At 42.0% G+C, this 25,058-nt stretch overlaps 1 protein-coding gene across 1 annotated transcript in view; it reads right to left on the reverse strand.

The window, feature by feature from the left end:
- The window catches only part of pdlim4 (PDZ and LIM domain 4), a 37,225-nt gene that overhangs the window by 5,678 nt on the left and 6,489 nt on the right, over positions 1-25,058 (reverse strand). Inside the window, exons 2-5 of the mRNA XM_028421662.1 lie at positions 22,632-22,783; positions 13,420-13,501; positions 2,840-3,093; positions 592-749 (exon numbers count right to left, since the gene is read on the reverse strand). Coding sequence (XP_028277463.1) covers positions 592-749; positions 2,840-3,093; positions 13,420-13,501; positions 22,632-22,783 — 646 coding nt within the window. The remainder of the gene's footprint in view (positions 1-591; positions 750-2,839; positions 3,094-13,419; positions 13,502-22,631; positions 22,784-25,058) is intronic.

The raw sequence follows: 25,058 nt of genomic DNA on the forward strand, positions 1-25,058 counted from the left end.
TTTAGTTCCAGGGATTAGCCTTCCTCTGCTGCTATCAGCATCACATGACTCCTCCTCAAATCCTGGAACGCCGGGCGGTCAGAAGGCAGACAGGAAAACCATATTTCTTACTTTATTGTCCTTTGTGAAGCTGTTTTTGCAGTAAATTGTCTTAACAAAACTTCCCTCCCGTTCATGCGTATGTGAGCTATTTAGAGCACTTTCTCCTGCTTCCTCTCTCTCTCGCTCTCTCTCTGTCCCGTCCTATCTGTCATTTAACCTTGCTGTATGTGTTTTTCTATAAAAGGAAAACTATGCCAGTTAGACAGATGAGTACAGAGGCTGCATCTGCAAGATGTTCCTTTGGCCTCATCTGCATAGGGGAAAATATTTACTCTGATATTTCCACTGTTTATATACGCAGTCACATTACATAACAGTCGGCAGAACTGAACCACACAGTGCCTGCCTTTGTTATTGTATACTGTTATTATTCGCCTATCTTAGCCTCTTCACAAAAAAAGTTTTATAATTAGTACACCCTCACAAACATTTTACTGCAATTAAACCACACTTTGTTCCTGCTTTGTGTCACACAGGATTAATTCCTACCTCCATCTTCAGCCTCCAGGATCTCCTGAAGATATTTAAAGGATCCAGACTGTTTGGGTTCAGAGATGGGTTCCTCGTAGTCCTGCAGCATCTTGTAGACGTCTGACTGCACGTCGAAACCATTAGGGCCCACTGGGGAGTGTACAGGGGGCTCTGGGCTGAGAGACAGAAAAAAAGGCAAGATTCATTATATTCAGTGGGATAATGATTAGAAACTAGATTGTAGGAATCAGTCAAGACGATAAAAGGTGCTTTTGGACTGGGGGAACATTTTCATAGTGCCAAAGAAAAGCTTTTTTCTCACAGCAGGAACTATGTACAAGGTAGGACAAATGAAAAAGAACCTGCATGGGAAACAATCACAAAGATGCAGGCCTGCTTAAAATGGCCTGTTAGTTCCTGCCTGCAGTGTAAAAACACCTTTAGTCAAAAAAGACGTTATGTGATGCTGCTTTGTGTGGCACAGACTTAAAACCTAAACGTTTGTAATGGGTTAAAAGGTAGGGTAGGAGATTTCATTGTGACATTCATTCTGATGCACTTTTTAATTAGTGTAACATCTCTTTACAATCCGATAGCAACCGATTAGTTAGGCAGTTTCGCTTTAAAACAAAGAATATTAATCATCTGTGGAAGCTATAAAACGCTAAAAACATCAGTCAATCCTGCGAGGCGCCCCGGCACAGAGCTTTGGCTGGTTGGCTGCACTCTTCCTGCTCTGCACGCACCAGAGAGGAACGTGCATGAGGGCCGAAGTCATAGACCGCAGCTCGTCTTCAGGTAATGCGTGTACATGTGATTGGGAGGCGTGGCTTCGGGATGAGCTCTGAGAGAACGGGGCGTGTGTTTACTTTCAAAATCTCCTACCCTACCTTTAAAAATGCAAACATTAAAAAAAATAGATCTCAGGGGGGCTCTCGGGTGTGCATAATTGCAGCAAATCTGCTGAAGCATTTGATTTGAAGAGTGCCCAAAATGTATTGGTGTGAAATATGGTCATTACATATTTTTCTATCATCAGGTGGTGTCATAATACATTTTGTGATCCAGGAAGGAATAAAAGTAACCCAAGCATCTTAAACCAAAACATCAAAAAAAAAAACTGATGACTGAATCCAGAAGAAAGAAAACCTTGATGGAAAAGCAGCTGAAAAAAAAACTTTTTTCTTCCTATAAACAGATGTTTAAAAGTAGAGCATATCTCTTTTATGGGAAGAGCCGAGATGGATGCAGAGAGGGGAAAACAGAGGAGTATACTTTACACGCTACATGCTCTTCCACAGGCATGAAGTCTTAATCACAACAGCTTGTTTCTGCATGTTCATCCATCCATCAAGTTATTCCCAAACCTTACAGGATGGATCCCTTTCACTGGATCACATTTAAACTCCCAAACTTCAGGGAGATGAGTCGGGCTGCTGACAGATGTAAACAAATCCTGACACACTTAAATGCATGTTTGCCTCCAGGAGTCTGAGTAAGATGGGGAAAAAAAACCCCGAGCTATTAGTGAAAGTGAGACTGAGATTGAGAAACATGGCAGCATAGTGTAATGAGTCTGTGAGAGGAAGCAAGTGACAGCAGGCAATGGGGGTAGTGTTAAAATAGTGTGCGTCTGTGTGTGCCTTTTGAGGATTAACAGCCTATTCCTGGGGAAGTGCTGGAGAGGATGTTCACTGGGAGACTAGACACACACATTTATTGCCCGCTGGAGGGGACGCACAACAACAAATGGCTTTTCCAGTCCACATGGCTATCAGTGCAGGTGTGTGTCGAGAGACATCCGCGGTGTGCCTGTGCATCTGTTAAGAGTGTCCTCACGGTCAGCACACGCACAGATACAGCTGCAAAGTATAATATATGGCCTTTGTTAACATAACATACCTGTTGAAACTTTAACAACAAAAAGCTTGATGGATTTTAGATGCACACACTGGAGACTTCTCTGGCAAGGTTTTCTCACAGCAATAGTGTGCAATGAGGCTGATCAGGATAAACATATGGAGGGATGTTTTCCTATTTTGTTTGTTTTATTTGAGAAGACGTGACCACAGCGTAAACTTAGAGCTTCCTGTGGTGTTGAAATAAACACATAGATGGAAAGAATAAGCCTCAAATTTTATTTAGTACATCTAACTTTCTGCATCATTCTTTAATCAGGAAAAACAAAATAATATACAGTGAGTATAATCCTGCCTAATCTGTAAATTGTCACATGGATTAAGCTCCTATTTGTTTATCCCCTCACCTGGCACTGAGGCTGAGACCTCCCATCTTGCTTGGCAGAGATCTGTCTCCGTTGCTGCCGTTGTGAGCATAGAGTCCTGACGGGTTGTTGTACTGAGCGTGCCCAGTTCCGTTGCCGTAGCTGTGACCGTTGTTGGGTCTGGAGTGTCCATTATTCAGGTGTGTGGGTTGGGGAACCGGAGGGGACTGCGGTTCAGGAGTGTACGAAGGTTTACGGCTGTATCCGCCGTATCCGCTCGTGATTGGACGGAAGTTCTAAAAAAAGAGCGAAGAAACAGGATGAGAGAAAAATATGACATTTTTTTTGGTCGTTACAAAGAAACTGGAATTCAGTGGTTATTTTACTAATGTAAAGAGGATGAAAGAAGGGTTATGGACCTATTACAGAATACCATTATGTTTTGCTTCAGGAAATGAGGCTAACTACAATAACTGCCTTGTGGTTGTGTGTTTCTGCCAAACAGTCAAGTTGCAGAAGTGTCTTTCAGTATTGTCAGATGACCAAATATAATAAAAAAATGTTTTCTCACAGTGAATATGTGAACAATGGAGCTGCATTGTGGGTGCTGTAGGCACCAGGTTTTGATCAAAGTGTGATTTCTGACATAATAGTGATGTTTGACCAGCTAGATCTCAGAAAAGTGTTCATCAAGGTGTTCTTATGACCTTGCATAGACAAGGACATGGTGAACAGACATTCAGACAAAAAAACCTAATGCCTGACATAAAACTGAAGAGAAACAAGAAAACAAGCCTGGTGGAGTACTGACTCAAAACCCACAGATCTTCAGAGGCAAAAAGAGTGGCTGTTTCCAAATGAGGCTTTGTAGTGGTGAGGTTTAAGAGAAAAGCCTTTTCCACTTCATTGCTCCTTTCCCCTCTTTTTTTAATACTAAAGCTTATTAGACGGAGCTTGGATTAGATTTCCTGCAGATGTTTCTGTCAAAACAAATTAACTTTTGTGGTGTAAATATTGTTTTTTTTTCTCCCTCTGGCTACTTTTCCCAAGAAGTGTAGACATACTGAGATACTGCAAAAAAAAAAAATAGATTATATTATTATCTTTGTGACATGCTGGAGCGGACCTTGCCACAGAACTGCTCTGCTGACTAATGCAGTACAGATGCACAGACACCTACAATTACACCACTGTATACTCAGTGAGTTTGTTTATGCTCGGGTCAACACCCTTTTCATGCATTTGCACAAAAGCAGCGCTGACATCATCGAGCAGCTCTGTGTTTACCACAGCTATCAGCGCACTTCAGTGATAACGCCTGCTGCCAGAACCAGCTCGTCCGCCTCACAGGCTGAACTTTACAGATAAAGTTTTATTGCAAGCGTTGGCGGTGATGTCACCACCTCTGATAGTGTTTCAGTGCTTTGAATTTTAGAGATAGTCAGCACCACTGAACAGGGCTGCACATGATCATAACCTAAGACCATAAACATTTCAGCTAAAATGAAGGGACTTTGTTTACAAGTTAGGCAATGCAGCTGAATGGGAGACATTCATACTGATGTAACTGTGAGCCACTGGAATAAGGCATGTATGCATGTGTGCATGTGTGTGTGTGTGTGTTTGTGTGTGAGGCAGTCAGCCACAGGTGGTGGACATTTACCGCCTCCACAGACAGGACCCCTGTCATTTCAACATATGGGTCTGCTGGATGTCATCCTGTCCTCGGGCCACACACACACACACACACACACACACACACCATCTATAATCAGTATTTTCCAACACGCTGGACCTCCTCTCCTCTATACCAATAAGCCCACATCTTGAACTTGGAAAAGCGCTCTGTCATTGCTTCCCTGCCTCCTGCCGTTAAGACAGATGACTTTCAAGAAATTTAAAACCACCTCTCTTCCTTCTTTCTCCCAAAAAAATCTTGGACAATAAAGACAGATGAATTCAGAAACTCGAGCAAAGTGTTAGCAGATAGCCCTACATGGTTAAAGTTCAGCGTTTGATGCCGCTTCATCCCCCCCCCAGAGCCACAGAGCCAAACCCTGTTTGGGCAGGCTGTCAGAAACACCCAGATCTCTGCGGCTCCTTCCCCAAGTACACCAGACACGCTGAAGCCTGAAGATTCCCACCACAGAGCCAAACGGGCCAAACCAGATTCTACTCCTTATCTTAAGCCATATTTGCACAGATGGCAGACGTCATGGGAATTTAAGTTTCATCCTGAATTTGCAAGGAATCATGTTAAATTTAGATTCTTAAGATGACATCATTGACATCACTGCTTGGTGATCACTTGTTCTTCCATCCACATTATTCTTATTATTATATGAAACATCTTTCATTCTGTCTGTCTCTAATTTTACCCCATAAAGTCATCCAAATATCTCAATGTGTTTCCTGAGAACTTACTCGCAGAGCAAGAAGGCTGAAGTTCTTCAGAACAAATCACTGTCCCTACACGTCCTTTTTTTTTTATTTGATTCTTTTCTCATATTTAGACAGGGACTAAATCTACAGATAACAATCAGACCGAAAACCGTCAGACGAGCTCCTTCATGCCTGATGTCAGAGAATAAAGGGCGCGAGCGGAGGAAAATCCCTTTGGGTGTATTACATTACACCATCCTGCAGTGGCACGACAGCGAAGCCATTACATTTACGACAATAATCTGTACAAACATGACATACACGGGACAGGTAATCACAAGTTATGAGCCTGAACAGTGATATATCTAAAAAAAAAGGGGTGAAGTCACTGATGAACAATCTACACTGACACCCTATAGCCTTCTACTGTCCAACCGGATAAAGGGAAAAAAAACAGACAAAACAATTTAATAGAAAAGGTGTGGAGCAGTGGTGCAGCTCATAGGGGAGCTCCAGTGATTTCACACATCAAAAATAGACACATAGACATTACAATGTTATATTTCCCCCATTAACTAGAATAATATGGTACTGTATACTTTCAGTGATGACATTACGAATGTCATATTTATGAATTATGAATAAAATCAGTGCTATTCTTATTGGCAAAAGCAGCTACACCTTTACCCATTTACACCCTCGGTGTGACTCCTTCTGTTTCAAGTCAAGCGAACCCCCTCCCTCCTTGACCATTCCTTTAGTCTCCCTCCACCTCATAACATTTTCCTCTCTGGCTGTCTGCTCCACAGATATTTGCTTTGGGTGGATGGGAGATTTATAAGGCAGCACATCTGTTCCTTGCCTTATAAAAATGCCAGTTTGGTAACATTCAGAACCTGCAAGTGCTTTTAAGTTGCTTTAACGGTGTAGTGGCTTCATTTCTTTTTATGACACAAATCAACTGTCTCATTACAAAGATTTATTCTTCTTATTCTTATTCTTATTTCATGACTTGGTTTCACAGAGTGTCACTATTCTGACAAATACTTTCCGGTGGTCACCTTTATCTGGTTTTCCTAAAATAGTCAAAACAATTTTAAATTAGTTTGAACAGCTTCAGAAAAATCTGAAATCTGTGAGGTCATCCATTTCCTAATTTTTCTCTCTTCTGAGAATAGCCACTCTACTCTTTCATTCTCTCCCACATCTTGTCTGCATTCCTCTTGGCTCAAAGGAAAAGAACCAATAGCAGCAACTATTTATGACAACTAACACTGTCTACTGCTCAGTGCATGCTCGTAAAAAAAAAAAAAAAAAAAAAATCAGGCGGCCATCTGATTTCACTGACCTGTTTTTCAGTGCAAACCAAGCATGGCTAATGGTTCAGGATGACTGGCCATGTATGAGTACATGGGCCAAAGAAGAAAAGAGAGCTATAAAGAGAAACACAGAGGAGGAAAGAAAACAAAGAGTATGCTAAATTATGTTTAACCGATTCTTTCTGCTCCTTCATTCATTACCCTGATTAAAGTTACTCTGATTAATATGAGCCCGGACGGCACAAGACGCCTGCTGCAGCTCTGGTACCTTCGTGCCCAACCACACTGTGGTCAGCGAGAGGTAGACAGATGAGGAGCAGAGGAGGAGGAGGGAGAAAGGTGGAGGAGCTTAATTGAAGTCATATGTTGGTCTTTAACTGAAAGACTGGGACCTATCGGCCTGCTTCCCCCACCAACACCACCACCAGTATACACAAATTCATGATAATGCACACACATGCACAGCACTTCCTCCTCTGCTGCCTTCTGCGCTGTTTAATCCCCCTGGACATTCAAAATTAAGCTTTTCACATGGTGCTCTGCACCGCTAACCAAACACAAACCAGCCCTTTATGGCTCCCTGGGCCTGGCCCTGGGTGCCTCGCTAGAAAGAGAGACTGAAGGCCTAGAGAGAGAGAGATAGTTGAGAGAAGAGTTCTAATGTAGAAAAATGTGACGCACTGCACCAGCTTCTGCAATTAAATTAAGCAATTTCCACTCTACTGGATTGATGTAGATTGAAATTAAATTTGCTGTAAAGTAGCAAATAATAGCATTATAATGTTTCCAGTATGTCTGATACCAACAATCTCTCCAGAATTCAGCATCCTCACAAGGTAAACACATCTCATCTTGTTGTTGTTTATGCTCTGACAGAGGATGGTTAAATAGAGAAGACAGACCTAAAAGGCAGCATTACTCAACAGAAAAGACTATAAACAAGTTCTTGAAATAGCAACCAATGGCAGCGGTCTGGCTTTGGGTTGTTATCAGTCAACTGGCATTCCTAATTCTGTTGAATTTTCTCACTTTTGTGGGTTCTTTTTGGTGGGGGTTTGGGGATCAGTGTCACTTAACCTGCTGTTTCTACACAGGCCCAGAAAAGCAGCAGCAAATGGATGGATTAAAAACTTTAATCCCTGACAGACCTGAGGAATGATGGTCACACTAAACCCTTACCATGTGAATGGGCCTGGACAGGTGCACGTCTCTCTGGACTTTCAGCAGTGAGTGACTCCATCCACAGCTTCAAGTAGGGCAGGGAATGAAAGAAGTGCATTAAGAGAAGCCAGAGACTGATTTGGACATTTCTGGGGGATTACTGGCTGAAAAGTGAACACAAACAACCAAATAAGTGGGGTCACAGGTCTCTGATCCAAAAAGCCTGCTGTGTGGAACTGCTAAAAAAAGACTGCTTCACGGCTCTGAGCTTCCCTGACAGGGGATTAAGTAGCAATGGACCCAGTAAACACATTTTGGCATCCCAGAAGAATACTTGAAACCATTTAATAACCCCTTACTGTTTAAATACACACACTCAGGGCCCTAATGTTTTCCTCACAAAATAGATCACTCGAATGGTTAACTATTTATCATTCCTTAGCGTAAGTATGCATATTTTACAACATCTGACCTCTTATCTCATGATTTTAAAAGGACAAATATTGGAAAGCAACTGCCTGTTCCATTCATAAAACTTATGAATTTGTATCACACACACTTTGTTTTAAAAGTAAAACTCCGTTCCAAGCAGAGAAGGAATTACGGTCTGTAAGTCATGCAAGGACTCTATCTGTCAGCTCCTATTAATGTTTGCTTGGAGAATTCGGTTTCAGCTGCCAGCTCCCGGCCTGGGACTGGAAGCCTCGAGTGACGTGTGATCCAGACTCTCTCTCTCTCAAGCTTCCGCATCGTGAAGCCTCATTCTTTCCACAGGGGCCGTAGCGCGCTCAGGCCACAATAGCTATCACTATAATCATAGGCTAGCTGCCATGAATGGCATTCTGATACCGCTTAGAAAATAACAAAACAAAAAGACTTGAACACTGACTGTAGGACATTCCTGCCGCCTTGAAGCTGCCACTGTGCAATATAAAAAAAGGAATTCCTGAAAACCTGAAATGTCAGGAGCTGCTGGTATCCCTTTACCGGTTCATAAAACTGTTCCAAGAATTAAACCGTCGCTCTGAACACTAAAACGCAGATGTAAAATGAGATTTACATTTACAAGACTGAGAGACAGAAAGTGGCTTTCTGAATGGAAACACAGCTCAGGTGCCACTGCGCACAGACACACATTCCCAGAAATATGGAAATTTGGCTTCATTTTTTTTATTTTAATCACGCACAGGTTGACAGGTCACGACCCTCTGATCAATTCAAGTATGACTTTAGCAGAAGTAGTTATTTATAAAACCTGACTTTGACATAGAAATGATCTTATCTTTTAACAAAGTCTAGACTTGACGTCATTCCTGCTGGTTATGTGGGGACATGGAAGATCGGTACTCGTATGCGTGGCCCCAGTGCTTTTTTTAGTTCAGGCCATTACTTTTTAATATCAGTCACAGTAAGTGTAAAAAAATGTTGCCTACTGATATTATCACTATTCCTTATTTCCCTGTGCTGTTGGTCACATATGTTGGTCGCATATTTATTTCTGACCAAACTGTCATTATATAAGGGCACAAGCCAGGTGCTGTCAGTCAAGGTTAACTTGAACTGAATATAAGCACAGTCAGCTATGATCTTACATTAACTTAAACTCTAGGCTGTCACTATAGATACTTCAGCCTAGCATTGCCAGGCAAAGGCAAACTCGGGACCAAACTGAAATGTCTCCTCCATGGATAGGTTGTGATCGGGCCTGAGGTGGGTCAAACTTAAAAAAAAAATGGGAAAAGAAGTGGAGAGTAGGTTTGGGAGTTTCTGTGAAAGGTAAAATTAGCTAAGGAGACCAGAGCCAGAGTGATTTGCTGCAGAGCAAATTCAATAAACTCTCCGATGCATCTCCTGTTTCCCAGGTCAAAGATACCTTAGATTTAGGAGTCACTACGGGAACTGGAGCATTTCTAAAAATAAAGGAGTGGGATTCACAAATCAACAATAAAAATGCTCTAACGCAGCCAAAGCTATCAAGATTCAGAACAGCAAACAATGTTAAGTACAAGATGGTTTGGCTACAACCAGGGGAAAATACCACAAAGACATCTTACTTCAATGAACTCTTTCTCAAACCTCAATCTAAAGTGCACCTCATTCTTTTGCATGAAATCTGGAAGCTGTACAAAACATCCAATCACAACTCATTTATCTTCACTGAACTATGCAACAGAGTCAAAGTCAAAAAAATTTTTGGTTACACTTAATGCTGTTGCAGTAATGACACCATTACCTCATCCCTGCCACCTCTCTTTAATCACAACTGTTTCTGTTTTCAGGAAGCTGTGTATGACATCCGGTAGTCTGTGGACAGTCTTGCCAAGACATGAGCGCAGTTTCCTTTGGAAACAAACCATACAATACAATTCCACTGAAGTCCTGCTCCAAATGTTTCCTCCGCATAAAAACAGACACGCCGCACAACTTTGTGTATATTCCAAAAATACAGCATTTTGTCATCAGCTTTTATGAGAATCTCTTGTGTTCCCAAGGTGACAGGAAACACCTCATAGCTTCAGTGTGTCACTTCCTGCCCAGTAGCAAATTCCCACAAGTGAGACAGGAATTTCCAACAAGGCCAGTTGGTCAATGAATATATAAAGGGAAGTGTTAAATAGAGAATGTCCTGAAGACTTTTTAGTGGCAAAAAAGCATTTCTGATGCTTCTTGTGCAATATTCTTAGTTAACTGAGTCAATATGTGTGGTAGAAAATCCAATGAATATGTGTGTGGGCTGCAGAATTGTGCGGTAATTTTCCAGATGAATTGTTTTGTTTACATTCAAGCTCTCGTGTCCTGGCGTGGCTCTTTGCATTCAGTTCTCAACCTGCCAGCAAAAGTGTTTCAGGACGAATCACATTACTAGAGGTAGAAGATTTGAATGCCAAACACATCACTTCCAATCATAGAGAGCTGTAATCCTCATCCAACAATTGAATGCTGTTAATTTTGTTTGCTCATGCAGTCTGAACTGGTTCCACTCTGGACCATCAGAATCACCTCACAGTGTGTGTGTGTGTGTGTGTGTGTGAGAGAGAGAGAGGTCACGGTGCATATACGGTGTCTCAGGAACAATCAGCATTGTTAGGTGTTCAAGCTGTATCAGAATACACCAGGAAACAAAGAAAGAAAGAGAGAGAGAAAAAGAGAGAGAAATCTTTGGTCTTTTGTGTGGCCCCCGGGAACGGATGTTTCCTCTTCTCATACTAAGAAGAATTCACCTGAGCGTGAAGCTAAAGTGGCCCTGACTTGGCGGTTAACAGCAGTCCTGGTTCACTTCATTAAACGAGACGCCAGAGAACATTTTTAGACATCATTGAAGGAAAAAAAGAAAAAAGACAGGATAAGATGTTACGGAGATACAAAAAAAAAGAGTCCAAGGGGAGAAGAGAGCATGAGAGAGAGACAGGCTTGCTACTCTCGTGTTACCCACACGCAAAGCCCTCCTGTCATGCATGTCTGTGTTTGTATAAACCGCTGTAGCTGATGGCTGCTCTCACTCAGGTTTGGTATTTCCTTGTGTTAATCAAAGCAAGGCCCGAGCTGGTGCTGGGATTGTGCCACAGACTTGTGGACATAGAGGCCGTGCTTGCTGATAGACTACCGATACAGTGTTTACTTTCACTTCTGATTCTGATCAAGATGTGTCATTTGAAAGTTAACTGTAGATTTTTAGGAGAGGAATGGATTAAAACAATGTAAGATTTCCTATCTCGGAGTTTGTGGCTTACAGTAAAGATACAAGATACAGATTTTGTTGCATTCACGGACGCCTCAAGTCTAAAAACTTTGTAGTGTTATTGTTCAAGTTCACAAGGGCCTTCACACAATCATCTGCTCCCTCAATCTGAAAAACTCATCATCCTCGGTGGCAACACGAGTGAAGGGTGCTCCTTCTTACAGCATGGTGAAGCAGCAGGTTGCTGAGTTCATCGCCGTAGACTATTGACAAGATTGCTTCATTTTGGGAGAGTTGAGTATCTCCCACAAACATGAACAAGTATCAATAACAGCTCTAGGCCTGATAAGAAGTGGAATGATGCAACATGTGGAGGAACAATCCAGCACTTATTAGTGTGGGAAGCTGACAAGAGAAGTGCATGTTCAACCAAGTCCACAAGTCCACAGTGGTCGTCTCTGACATCCAAGAAATTCACATGCTTCCCCCCCCCCCCCCGGACTACTACCTTTTTCCCCAAGATGAAAACTTTCTGAAAGTCCAAGATGCCAAGTTATACAAAGTCATCCCTTCTACGTACACACTATTGTACTGTATAGGCTTTACTTACATGAAGTACTGTATGTTACCCCATTGCCTGTAGCATGAAAGTTGATCTTTGCATGAATATAACATCTTTGTAGTCAAAGCTATAAATTATGGCAAGGCAGCCTGATGTACAGTGAGGATACTGTAACACTTGTATTACCTGAAACAACTTAGATTCTGCATCTTGAAAGTCTGTTTTTATATCAATTTGAAGGAAAAATATGTAGCCCATAATAATGCAGCCACATCAATTTATTGATTGGTCTCTTTCAGACTGAAAGTCCCACAGGAAGCTGACAACCTTCCAGTTGAGAAATCATCTGGTGAGAACCGCAAGCAGCTCCTGATGAACCACATGTGCTGAATCTTCCTTTACTTTTGTCTGCCATTCAAAGCAAAACTTTCTTGTAGCACATCTTAATGATGAACAGATAGATAGATTTCACTCCAGCTGCCACAGCGTGGGCTCAGGACTCTGCTGCTACCACCGCCACAACACAATACTTGACAAATGGACATCTCTCACATGTCTGAGACACAATATGCTCATTGTCCTTCCGTCACACAGTCTCCATACTAACAGCATATGCTCGCTCTCTCTCACACACACACTGAAACCTGCTAGCCTGCCAGCACTGGAAAACTTGGAAAAGATCATCTGCTAGAGTTCATCATGCCTTGAATGTCCTCTTGGCAGCACAGCACGTTTGGAGAACAATCAAGATACTATTTCAAAACCCTTCCAGTGAACAGTGGGATGCATTATCTCACTTATAATCATCTGAATGACAGTGTACATGCATTTTAAAGATCGGCTGTTGTGCCTGTTTCCATGGATTCTGTTTACCGTATAAACAGTGAGTGAGAAGCCTCAAGTCTCACACCCTGCAAATTGTACTTTAAAGTTACAACCCCAGATGTGACTTAGCAGCTCTTGTGGATAATGTGGTAAGTTACAATAGATCCAAATCCACAGCAACAAAAAAAATGTTAAGCCTATTTATTGATTTAAACGCTCTCCAGACTGCATTGACAAAAACAGCCATTTTTACCTTGCTAAACATAGGAGTTGCTTTGTGTACTGCTGCTTCAATCGGTTAATTTGCATGAATTTTTGTGTGACTTTTTAACATTGTAGTTCAGATTCAAATTCACATTAAAGCATAAAAGTCACACAGATTAACAACCATATGTTGTCCAAGGTAAAATTACTGTATTTTTCACTGGGGTCTGGCGGCTTTGAGGACAGCTCCAGCTTCCCGACAGGAAACTCTGTTGATGGCAAGTATCTCAGTACTCCAAATACTATCGCAATGGTGCACAATTTCTGCACCCACAAACCTAATGGCTTGTTCCGTTATTATTTATGGACTGGTTTACAAAATATTTTTCCACCAGGACCTGATATCTGAGCTGGGGCACTGTGATGTGATGTGAATTTCCCAGCACTAGTGACTTGGTTTCAAGAGAAATCCTCAGTAAACAGTGGTTACCTGTGAGTCGGGCTCCATGTAAGGGCTTGTCTTGCCATCTTCGCTGACTGTCGGAGACCACACTCTTTCTCCCGGTGCTGATCTGAAAGGCAATACCCATGAGAGAGAGAATCAGATAAATCTCCATTTAACACCCGAGCAGTGACGCATGTCATCATGTCTTCTGAGAAGCATGGATTTTTCTTCGTTGACAGCTTTTTCCACAGAAGGCCTTCTGTTTTCTATATAATTATTATATTATTTATCCCATGTAAGCTGGGAACGATGACGACTTTAGCCTCACATACTGTAATATCCCCTTAGTGTTATCTAATATCAGCAGTGCCAAAATCACAGCAGCTACCTGGTACCTCTGAATAAGTGAGAGTGTGTGTGGATTTCTACGTTTTTAGCAGCCTTGGAATGGGATAAAGATACTTTTGTTCTCTCCCACTGAGATAAAGTCATCATCACATCATAACTCAAAAGCATATGAAGCGTGGTTGGAATGACGCACTACATTTTGGGCTATGGATTTTTCAAAAAGCAAAGATAAGTGGATTATGACTAAGTCTAAGGCTGCCCCCCCTCTCCTGTTTAGATTACAAGTAATTGCCTCCAGTTGCATAAAAAGTACAAGACCTACTAACTGGCAGCAACAATAAAATTCAGCAGTGTACTGTGTTCACGTTAGCAGGGGTCCAAGCATTCTATAAAATGTCATAAAATATAATGCTTTAGTGAAACCAAAGCTGATAAAAAACACTGTAATTTATTCCCATCTGCATCACTTCTTGTAATGCCGTTTCACTTTCGGGTTGAAGAAGTGGCGGTTTTGAAGTCATTTAAAAGATCAAAAGGGAATTCATCTGGCTTCTGTTGCCGTGGTGTTGGCTGCTAAGCGGGAAAGCATCCAACATCCTAAAGAGTAGCAACGGGACATCACAACTGCAGTGATGTGATGAAGCATGTGTCATTTCTTCACCCGCTGAGGCATAAAAAAGCCAAGAGTACGTGTGCCTCTGTTGACCCCACAGAGGAGCCGATGTCCAAAGAGGTGAGGTCATTGGCTGAGCTTGAGGCTATGCTTCAAGATATGAAGCACGGAGGTGTTGCTATCAAGGACGCTCTTATGAGGCGCCGAGTGTCTGGCTGATGAGCGACAGCTACTGCGTAGGATGAGCCTCCCCCCCTCTCACTCGTCCATTGAGTGCTTCACCATTCAGGGACAGAGAGGCCTTCATGTTTACATGTTGTTTGGTCGGGATGGTTACTGCACAAACAGATGATTGAAATCCGGCTGATTTGAATTGACATTTTGGAAGTGGAAGACAGAAGCATCGAGTTTACAGTCCAGTCCGTCCATGACTATGGGAATGTCAATGCAGAGGCGTCAGTGGAAACTGTCAGTCAGTCTTAAGAGAGCGGTCATTTATGTGCCTAAAAAAAGATAACGATAATAAAAAAAATCTAATTGAAACACATCTGTTCTACAGCTGGACTTTTGGCTGTTCATTTTCAGATTCGAGGCTTCATCCTTCAACTGAATAATGATATTAAATAAAGACTGGACTGGAAACTTTGGAGTTTGACAAATGCAGCACAAATAAAGAAAAACAACACACTGCACACACACTAATGAGGGACAGTGGACTGTAATGTTATTTTTTGTTTCACATCCAGTCAGTGTGTGAGCCAACATCAGTCAAACTGCTGCTACACGTTCATTAACATGTTGATTGTCTCTGTAAAACACATTTCCTATACTCAGCTGCTGCACTACTCTGAGTTCATTTCTATAACAGATATCTGGATGCGATTATGTGTAATCTGGACACTAGGGACAGTAGATTATGCTAGAAAAACCTTATTAGTTTATCACCCAAGTAGTACTGGTTTAAATGACTGCATGCAGGTGAAGAGTTGAGATTAGTTCCAGAACAAACTATCCAACATGTCCATCATCACATAACTCTGTTCTTGCATTTAAAAACCTAAGACAGCAGATGTTTGTTGCCAGAACAAACACAATCATGTCTCATATTTATCTGGTTTCCAGTTTGTCTGATCCAAGGATAAATCTAGCCAGAGTAGTAACATCGGCATAGAAATACCTTTATGAAATGATAGAAAATATCTTGTTTGAGTAGCTTTATGTTGTCTTTACTTCTCTCTACGTCTGTCTATATCCACCAATACCAAACTCGACTAACAGTCACAACACATTTGTGGACTTTGTTGACACCTTTGAGTTCTACCAACCAGCTCTTCATCTGTTCTTTATGAATTTCTAAGGAAACCTGTTAAACACAAAAATTATTTTTTAAGTACCGGTAGATAGAAAGAACAGAGAGAATGTCTCTGTCATCACTGTGATGTTCTTATTCTTTCCTTTGGTCATACTTTCCCTTGCCTGACCTCCCCCTGCCAGTTTTAATTTCCTGATTGGGTAGAATCTGGTTTTACGGAGCGGTGGATGAGTTTATTTTGGCAGCACAGGTTCAGCATGTTTCAAGAAGGATCATGGGACAAGACGGCTGAAAACCGAGCACCCTCACATTAAGATGTGGCTGATCACTAATCATTTCAGGGTTCACTGAGAGACTTGCCTTGTTGCCTCATTCTATCAAACCCATCTGAAACAGGACGGATTTCAGACCCACGTTATTTTGTAATGTGAGAGTTTAAATGTTTTCTCCTCGGAGAGTAAGAGGAGACAGTGACCTTTTTAAAGAACATTTACGGAGGTCTCCCTGACAAACCTCAGGAGGTTGCATGGAAAAATTAGCATCTGGCTGATGACAAGATTAATGCAAGAGGCCAAAATAGTAAGAGAGAGAGAGAGAGAGAGAGAGGAGTCCCCCACATCAGTGTCCCTTTTTCTGCCTCTCAATCTCCATTGATGTTGCATCAGACAACCACAAAAAAGAGACCTTGGGAGAGCGTGAGAGGAATGACGAGATGAAGGGAGAAGGCAGCGGTGCTGGTAGCAGAGGGGTGTGTATAAGTTGGTTTCTTTGGAGGTTTCTTTTAGTTTTTGTCCCAGCTGGAGTCCTGTGCTCCTTTGGTCCCATGCAGCCGCGTGAATAATTCCTCAGCTGTGAGTCACAGGTCGTGGAGTCAAAGCAAGACAGCAGGGGCAAATCCTCCACCGAAGGGATTTATCTCGTCGTCTTTTCTCTGCCTGCTTTCTGATTTTCTTCCAAATCCTCTGCCCTGTTTCATGTTTTGGTTCTGCTCCCCAGACAATGATCAGATTTATTATTTTTCAGTCTGCCGGTTTCAAATATGCACTCATACATGCCTGATCTCTACTGCATGTTTAACATAAGCAAAAAAAACCCACTCCATCACTGATGAAGACCAGAAGGTGCACCTGAGAGCCAACAACTAACCTGCAAGATGCTCTACAACCAGATCTAGATTTCCTGTAACGACCAGGCCAAGGGTTTAAGGTCTTTTACTTGGGCAGACCTGTAGATCCGGCTACAAATAGACCCTAGTTCTCTCATCACACAACATAATTGTGTTTATTGACTGACAACATAGTTCGAGTGCTCAGATTTAGTTCAGCTCTCTCCAACGACTGCTCCCTGGACAATAACATACATACATACACTATGTTGCAGGTCAATAAACACAAAGACGTGTAGAACAACACATTTTCTTGACCTCTTGAGAAAGATCCTACAACTTGCTCTTGCTCCTTTAACATCCTTTCACTGAAATCTTCTGCTGCCATCCTTATAAAAGTAGCAGAACTCATTTATGATGCTCCATTTCCTCTGTACAAGGTAGTTCCAACTAAAACTCTTTATAGTGAGGTCTGTGGATTATTCTGACTAACCACAAAGTTATTTCTGAAAGCTGCAGTTTTGTAAATGTCAATTTCCATTGTATTGAGAAGCACAAATGAAATTCCATTCACCACCATTGTACTAAAGTAGCCCCAGCATGTCACCAGCTTGAGCCTAATCCTGAATTTTGTTTCCCAGATGGATTAAAAGTGAAATAAGAACAGCTTGATTTCAAATGTTGTTTTAGAGAAAAAGAAAAATACACACAGAGCAGGCATCGTGACTCATTTCTCAGCACTTTGAACTTCCTGATCCAGCACCAGACTCTTTCCGAACTAGACTGACCAGTGCTGGTAACACACACATAAACAAGGCATCATCTGTCTCCCAGGCCATACGGCCATACTCCAACAAAGCTTTGGGTACAAGGATAAAAAAAAAGAAGAAATAAGGTAGAAGAAGAAAAAAAACGAATAAATGGAGGATTGAGGAGGAAATTCCCCCAGCAGCTGGTTCATGTATTCACTGACTCTGTTTAAGTCTGAGGATACACAGAGCGGGCAAAGTAGACATGACACACTTCAATATGGCCCCCGCGTGTCTGTCCAGGTCCTCCGACATTACACTCAGCTTAAACACTGCATGTGTGTTTTTGTGTGTCAGACATTTTTCCTCCCATATGAGACAACGCTGTTCCATTTTGCCAGGAACTAAGAGAACACTCACACAGGGTGTTTCACCTCACACCGCAGTGCTGACAGGTCTGAATCAGTAAAAGCCTGATGGAAAATGGAAAGTAGTACTCAAGTGTTGACCTCAAAGTACGTTTAAGAATAAAAGAAGGCTAAGACATGAACAAATTTTCACTCTGCTCTTTCTTCTAATTTATATTCTTCACTTTACCGGTTCATCGTACCTCTAATGTGCATTTTTGTATAAATTTTCAAAGAAATAGCTGAGAGTAAGCCAGGAATTCAGATTCAGATCAGCTAAAATGGATTGACCCTATTTCTATAGATAGCATCATAATAATGTGAATTCTTTTGACTGCAGTCATGTAGTGATATCATGGGGCTAAATTGGTTTTGCAGGATCTTGATCAGACCACAAAGGAATTGACTCGGTAACACATTTATCTGCGAAGTCTGTTGCAAATATCTGGATCAGACTTCACAGTTTACTGGAAACTTTGACAAAGAAAACAAACGTAAAGCAGTTAATCATGACCACAATAAATCCTGCACGCTCCGTACTGTTATGAACTCGGAATTCTCCTTTTTATGATGCCTCTTTACGTCTCATTCAGCTTTCATGAGTTTCCCGGGGCAACTAACCAGAACCCCCCCCCCCCCCCCCCCCTCCGATGCTCAGCGCCTGTTAAAACTGCTCCATAATACAAATTATGAAAAATGTGGGTCATGAAAGTTAGAAAATGTGGACACATTACAAGAAACACTCTGGTGTTACACAAGACCTCAAGCTCAGATGCATCCAGTGTACTGTAATTTTGGTTCACAGCAGACGTGTAGACTCATATATTTGTCCATCTGCAGCAGCACCAAATTACAGGTCTCCTGTTTCTTGTGACTCTTTGGAGTATTTTATGGCCGAGCCTTTTAATAACGGCTGAGGACTGCTGTCCTCTAAAATATTATTTTCTAGTGAGTCAGCACGGGTTCTTCCAGTCACTCCCAATATTTTCTTTGACTTCAAAATCAACGGTTGCAATTAAACAATCCTCAGTTATTTCTGTAGGCCATGACTAAACAGTGTTCCCAATAAAATAAAAATCCCATATTTCACATCTCTTAGAATGAATGACATTCATCTTTTAGGTCAGAACATGACATGCCCCATCGTCAGGATAACTAAAAACTGATTAAAGCTGCACAGCTCACTATCTGTTTTTAACTTCTGTGGGTTTCTTAGTAGCCAAAACTGGACTGTTTTCCTGTTGGTGTCTCCGTGTCCAGTGATCGGGTCGCCAAGGCCCCCCACCTTCGACCGCCACCCAATTCTCTCTGCACCGGCCCCTCGTGGTTCTTCCCGCAGGTGGTGAGCCCACAGGAAGTCAGCCCCATGTTGCTTTTGAGGGCCTGGCTCCAGGGTGGGGCCAACATCACAGACCTTGATGTTGTCTTCTTCATGAGGGGTTTTTGGACCGCACTGGAGGAAGTGTCCGGTGAGAGGGAAGTCTGGGTGTCCCTGTTTAGACTGCTTCCCCTTGCGACCCGGCCCGGATAAAGGTTGAAAATGGATGGATGGATGTTTGTTTGTCTCACCAGTCTTAGTGACTGTTGCTGTTTATTAACATGGCTTCCTGTGAGTTTTTTCTTTAGCACCCTGATGTATCGCACAGCTTTCCCAACACTTTTGCATTGGTTTCCATGTGACAAATGTTGTCCCTTTCTATTTAAATTTTATTTTAAAACTTGTCTGAGAGCTGTAGACTTTCTATGAGAGGGAGAGAAACTGAGCTTTCCTGTCTGTTTTAACTGAATTTCCAGCAAAGCAGAAAATGTTGGCTGTAAAACCACAGCCCACGTGGATCCTTTTCACTCTGTGTCTCACTGATTCACCGCTCCTCTACTTGGCTTTAACTCGCCTGCTCACTGCCACAGAGGCTCTGTCTGTTTCTTGTTGTTCTCTTTTAAAGCTCTTCATCTGCTACTGTATCTTGTCTTTTTCACCAGCAGCCCAGTGCACCAGAGCCAAGGGTGCATGCCTGTCTTTCAGATATGCCTCCTCCTCCTCCTCCTGTCCCGCAGCAGGGCACTTCACACTGTAATTATTCAAGCAATATACTTCAGAAAGGTCACATTCCAGCAGCAGCAGCAGCCACGTTCAGCCAACTCCTATCTAATCAGGAAAAAAAATTAAGGAGGGTTGGTTGCAGCATATCTTTAAGAAGTTAGTGTCGACTGGACTCAACTTTTTGAAGAAGATTCCCCACTCCCCCAAGTGGCTTCTTCAGTTCTGCTACTCCGGGTGAGTGTGGAAATGTGTTCAAAAAAGTCCAGTTGAGTCCTTGATTTGAACCCTTGGACATGACTATGACCTGGATGAATGAGAGTGTCCACAGATATAAAAAGTTAGGTATTTTATTGGGAACATGGATCTCACTAAAAAAAGGACACGAAAAGAACCCTGTACAGAGTCCTGCTCAAACTCACATTACATCAGGGTGATCCTAATTTTTCCAATGTGTGAAAAATTATGCGTTTCTCCTCGTTAATCTTCATAAATGACCTCTAATGCATTAAGCACATTTGACTATTGAGCTGAATTTGGCAACATCTGGGTGCACATGTGGGAGTGCCCTTTATGTGCTCCTGCAGCTGCAGAGGAGATCCCCCCTCTGGTCATTGCTCTGACTGCTACTTTATGTAGCCTTAAATAAATTTACAATCCCTATGTGGACAAACCACTTCACGCTCAGCCGGTCATCTTGACATATGGATGGATGGCTACTACAGGCTGGAAAGGGGAGGGTGGCAGAGGAGACTAGAGCGCAAGCTATTAAATATAATTACAACACAGAGAAAAAGAAAAATGTCCTGCATTTGTATCTGAATAAAAATATTGAATCTGTTGAGTCTGATTACAAGAAGTCAGCTTCATGCTCCAAACCATTATGGGCAAGAGAGAGAGAGAGAGAGAGAGAGAGAGAGAGGGAGGGATGTGTGTGCTGCCCTAAAAGGAGAGAGCTGAAGCACCAGTTGGCAGTTGTCACTTGTAACTGAGGCTGAAACCACACAGTGTTCTTCATCTGAGAGGACTGGATTCAGCGGTTGCCAGATGCGCTCTGCTCTTTCCAGTACTCTAATCATCTAATAGAAATGTGGGAAAGCAACTGACATTTCAGTTTTTCCTTGGTTGCGATCCTTCAACCACCCCTGACCTGCTCTCCCCTCCACCACCCTCTGTTATTAACTGTTTATATGGGTGATTTCCATTTTGCTGTTCGGTCAGAAACATGTTCCTTATGTCCTCCGCATAAGGTCAAGCCATACATCCTCACATGTAAGTTCTAAAACGATGCACCGGTCTGAACAGGGGAAGATGATTTTCCAGCTCATAACTTGATGAAATGCACAATATTGACATCACTGAAAAGGTCACCGTCTGACTCACTGTTTGTGAAAGCCTCATTGATTCTGACCGCACTCTATAGGAGGGGTGGATAGATCATTTATACCGTTGTAAACCTGTCATCTGTCACTATGACTCGACTGTGCCAGGCTGAACAGACCGACCAGAAATAGAAACAAGATGTGTTCCTGGATGAGAGGCAGTAAATGGCCTGAGTCATATAAAAATCTGTCAAGTTTTTTAACTCAATTCACTTAATGAGCCTCAGAGCAAAAACCATAGGCAGCCTTTGCTGAGGGTCAGAGCGGTGATGATTACAAAGTGACTAATGCTCAACATTTCCTGATATCCAGTTATTCTGAAACTTATAATTCCCTTGAAGCCTCCTCCACGGAAACTGTGCCAGATTTTTGTGTCACACATTGTGAGACAGAACTCAATAAGCTGCTTTCAAAAGTCTGATATTTATATTCTCATTTGTTATGTCTGCGGTTTAATTTCAGTTAAGTTAAGCAATCAAGTATATTCGACTTTTGTAACGTTCTTGTCATGATGGGGGGAAAAATAAATAAAATGGAATTGGTTTTGGTTAAGTTATAGTCTGTGGTTAACTCACAAGATTGCATTTTGGGATTATTGAGAATTACTTAGGGGTTGCTAACAAGTAGCTAAATAAGACTTGCAACTTCATCAATGTATTTCATGTGATGCGACGATGCTGTTATCAAAACGACAAACTTTCCTGGGCTCAGACTTGTGTTAAAATTTGCAGTTCACACCACAGCCTCTAGGGGCTGGCTCCAAAAGCGAGACAATCCCCACAGACTCCCATGTGTCAGTGTGTACTAGGACCAGCTGGATTTTGAACCAATGATGGTCAAAAAGCTGAGTGTAAAAAAATGAGGACCTTTAACTTTTGCCATCTTGGCTGCGTAGCCACCAGTTGTGTAAATTGTATTCAAGCTAGAAACAGTAACAGAATACATTGCACTATAGGGCACATCCACAGATTAAATAAAAACTGTTATATTTAAAAAGAAGCCATCAGTATGTTTAATTGTCTGTATGAATTCAGTAGCTATTCTGCAGTTAGCATCAGCTAGGTGAATTAGCAGGTTAAATTGTGCTATTGTCTCATTCACTAAGGGCAACTACTGTGTTCAGATTAATACAATATTGTTATTTAGGCACATACATTAATTTACTACATGCTTTAGAAGAAACACATCAACAGAGAAGAAGAAAAAAAGTTCCATAACACCAGCTGTTAGCGTACCGCTAACTGCACAGCCTCTAACAAAGAGGTTGCAAACACACTGTAGGCAGTCGGCCATGTTTTCCTACCTGCTGATGCTGAGTGTGAGCTGCTGAGCGCAGGTTTTGATCCTGTTCTGAGCCTCCATGTGTGTCATTTGCTCTGTGCTGTCGCCATTGATAGCCAGGATGGTGTCGCCTGGACACAGGTCGCCCTTGGCCGCTTTACTGCCAGGTGTCACCTAACACACACACACACATACACACCCAAGAAAAGAGAAGAAAAGAGCCGTTATAAGTGGTGTCAAACTGTCAGTGAGAAAAAAAAAAGGAAAAGAAAAAGAGCATTAGCATGGGAGTGTCAACACGGAGGCCAAATTCAACAAAAGCAGCTCTCGTTTGATATATGTAATGTTGCCTTGGGCAGGTTTACTTTGACAAAAGCCAGCAACAATGACACTAGGAAGTGAGAGGCCACTCAGTTTTGGAGGTGGTGAAATATTCAGGAACAGCGATGTTTTTATATCCGGGTTTTTAAAAAAAAATTATCCAAGTGTGGGAGAAAGCTTTTAACACAGCTTGCAAATGAACCCTGAACCTTAACAAGCATATCTGTGTAACGTTAGTCTGCTCTATATAGAACTTCTTTTGTTTTGATTTGTCATGTTGGTCTTTCTTGATCTCATCCACATCGCTTTCATTTGTGAGATTTCCTTTCAGCGGTTATACAGAGCAGGCTTCTCTCTGTGATCTTTCATTCCTGAAACACACTTCTCTGCGGACATTTGAGCCCCACAGGGAGGCAGATGGGCGAGGTGGAGTCGAGGGAAGGGAGGAGGGGCAAGCGGGTGTCCCCGTGGGTATGTTTCACCTTCAGAGACATACCAAGTAACATATGATATCAATTTTCCATTATTACACACACACACACATACACACACAGAAATGTTCATGCTATTTCCAGGCCTGCCTTTAACTGGCTTTGGCTGACATAAATAAGAAGAAACTGCCAATTATTTCCTTCACAGTAAAACAGTCACTGTCACACGGCAAGCAGCAGAGCAGAGTATTCTTTAATAGCAGTAGAAAAACAAAAGTAAAGTACTGTGAACGATTGTCATTATGTCTCCGGTCTTCTTTGTGTCCTCCATCAGGCAGTGACATGTATGACTATTAGTTTGTTTGTATGTTTTCCAGCCATTAAATGTGACGAGATTTCCAGCAGCTGGGTGCAATTTCTGTCAGTGTAACAATAATCTGACATTTTTTTATTGACTAAAGATTTGGAGACACAGTCTTCACACTGGAGAAAGTCAATCCAGCTAGCCTTTAGGCTGGATACGGTCAGACCAATTTAAAATCTGGCTATCACACACGTGTGTCCGTGCTCAATCCACCTTAACCCGGCTTGTTTGTTGTCCTCCAAACCACTAGGTGGCGCCTCGTAATATACAGAGTCACAGTAGGACCGTGTGCACATGCATCGTGCATTTTTTTTTGTCCCGTTTTGCTCGTTCCTTCGTGTGTTTTTTTTTCGTTTTGTAGCCCTGTCGAAAATAAACTCAGGGCAAAGCTGTCGTAGTTCGACGGTTGTTTACATACCGCTTTTGTATGTGACCCGGACACTGTCCCCATGAACTGGAAGTATCACATCACTAGCCGGATTCGCTAGCCGGATTTGCGTTTAGACCTGAGCCAGATGTAAGCCAATCTGGCTAGATCCACCTCTGTGAGGTAGATTGAAATTAATCCACATATATCCGGATTCGCGTTGTTCAGACTCAGAAAAAACTATCCGGATATATCCAGATACGGCCCGAATCCCGCTCTAGCTGGATTGATTTCCCCAACAGGGTCTTAATTTCCTGTTCATAACAAATGCTCGTATATTTGCTTAAAAAGAAGCATGTGCAGGGATGGCAACTATAGCTGCAAGTGCCAAGGGATGCACACCAAAATATTTTAACTGTCGATTCATGTCTCCAGTATTTTGTTCCCTACATGAAGAGAGGCTGGGTTGTTGGATGATTTTATTTTAGCATCAGATAAAAGTAGATCTACACTCTGATGTCCACATGCTGAAGAAATTAAAGAAAACTGGGCTAAGAAACATCAAAAACAAAGCAGAAGTGACCTTATTCTTAAGAAAAATGCACCCAAGGTTCATATTCCACACTTTGTCACATGTCACAGAGCTAAAAGTCTAAAATGACTACCTGTATGTATAAACACACAGAAGAACAGAAGATTTAGGATGATTTTCCTTTCTTGCATGTCAAGTGTTGGTGATTAATCTTCGTCCCACCATCCTTACTTTTAAGTGAGCCCATTCATCTCCTACTTGTCATAATTCATCTTCACCGTGACAACTTCACCTTAAGATGTCTTTGTATTTAAGTAACACTTACTTCATAGATATTAGTAATCTAATCCAAGGTAAATGAAGACAGGGTTGGATAATCGTTTGGAAAACAGAACTCGAGAGTGAGAAAGAGGAGCTGCTTGTGCAGGCTCGCT

Source organism: Parambassis ranga, chromosome 14 (genome assembly GCF_900634625.1).
Source record: "Parambassis ranga chromosome 14, fParRan2.1, whole genome shotgun sequence".
Taxonomy (NCBI): domain Eukaryota; kingdom Metazoa; phylum Chordata; class Actinopteri; family Ambassidae; genus Parambassis; species Parambassis ranga.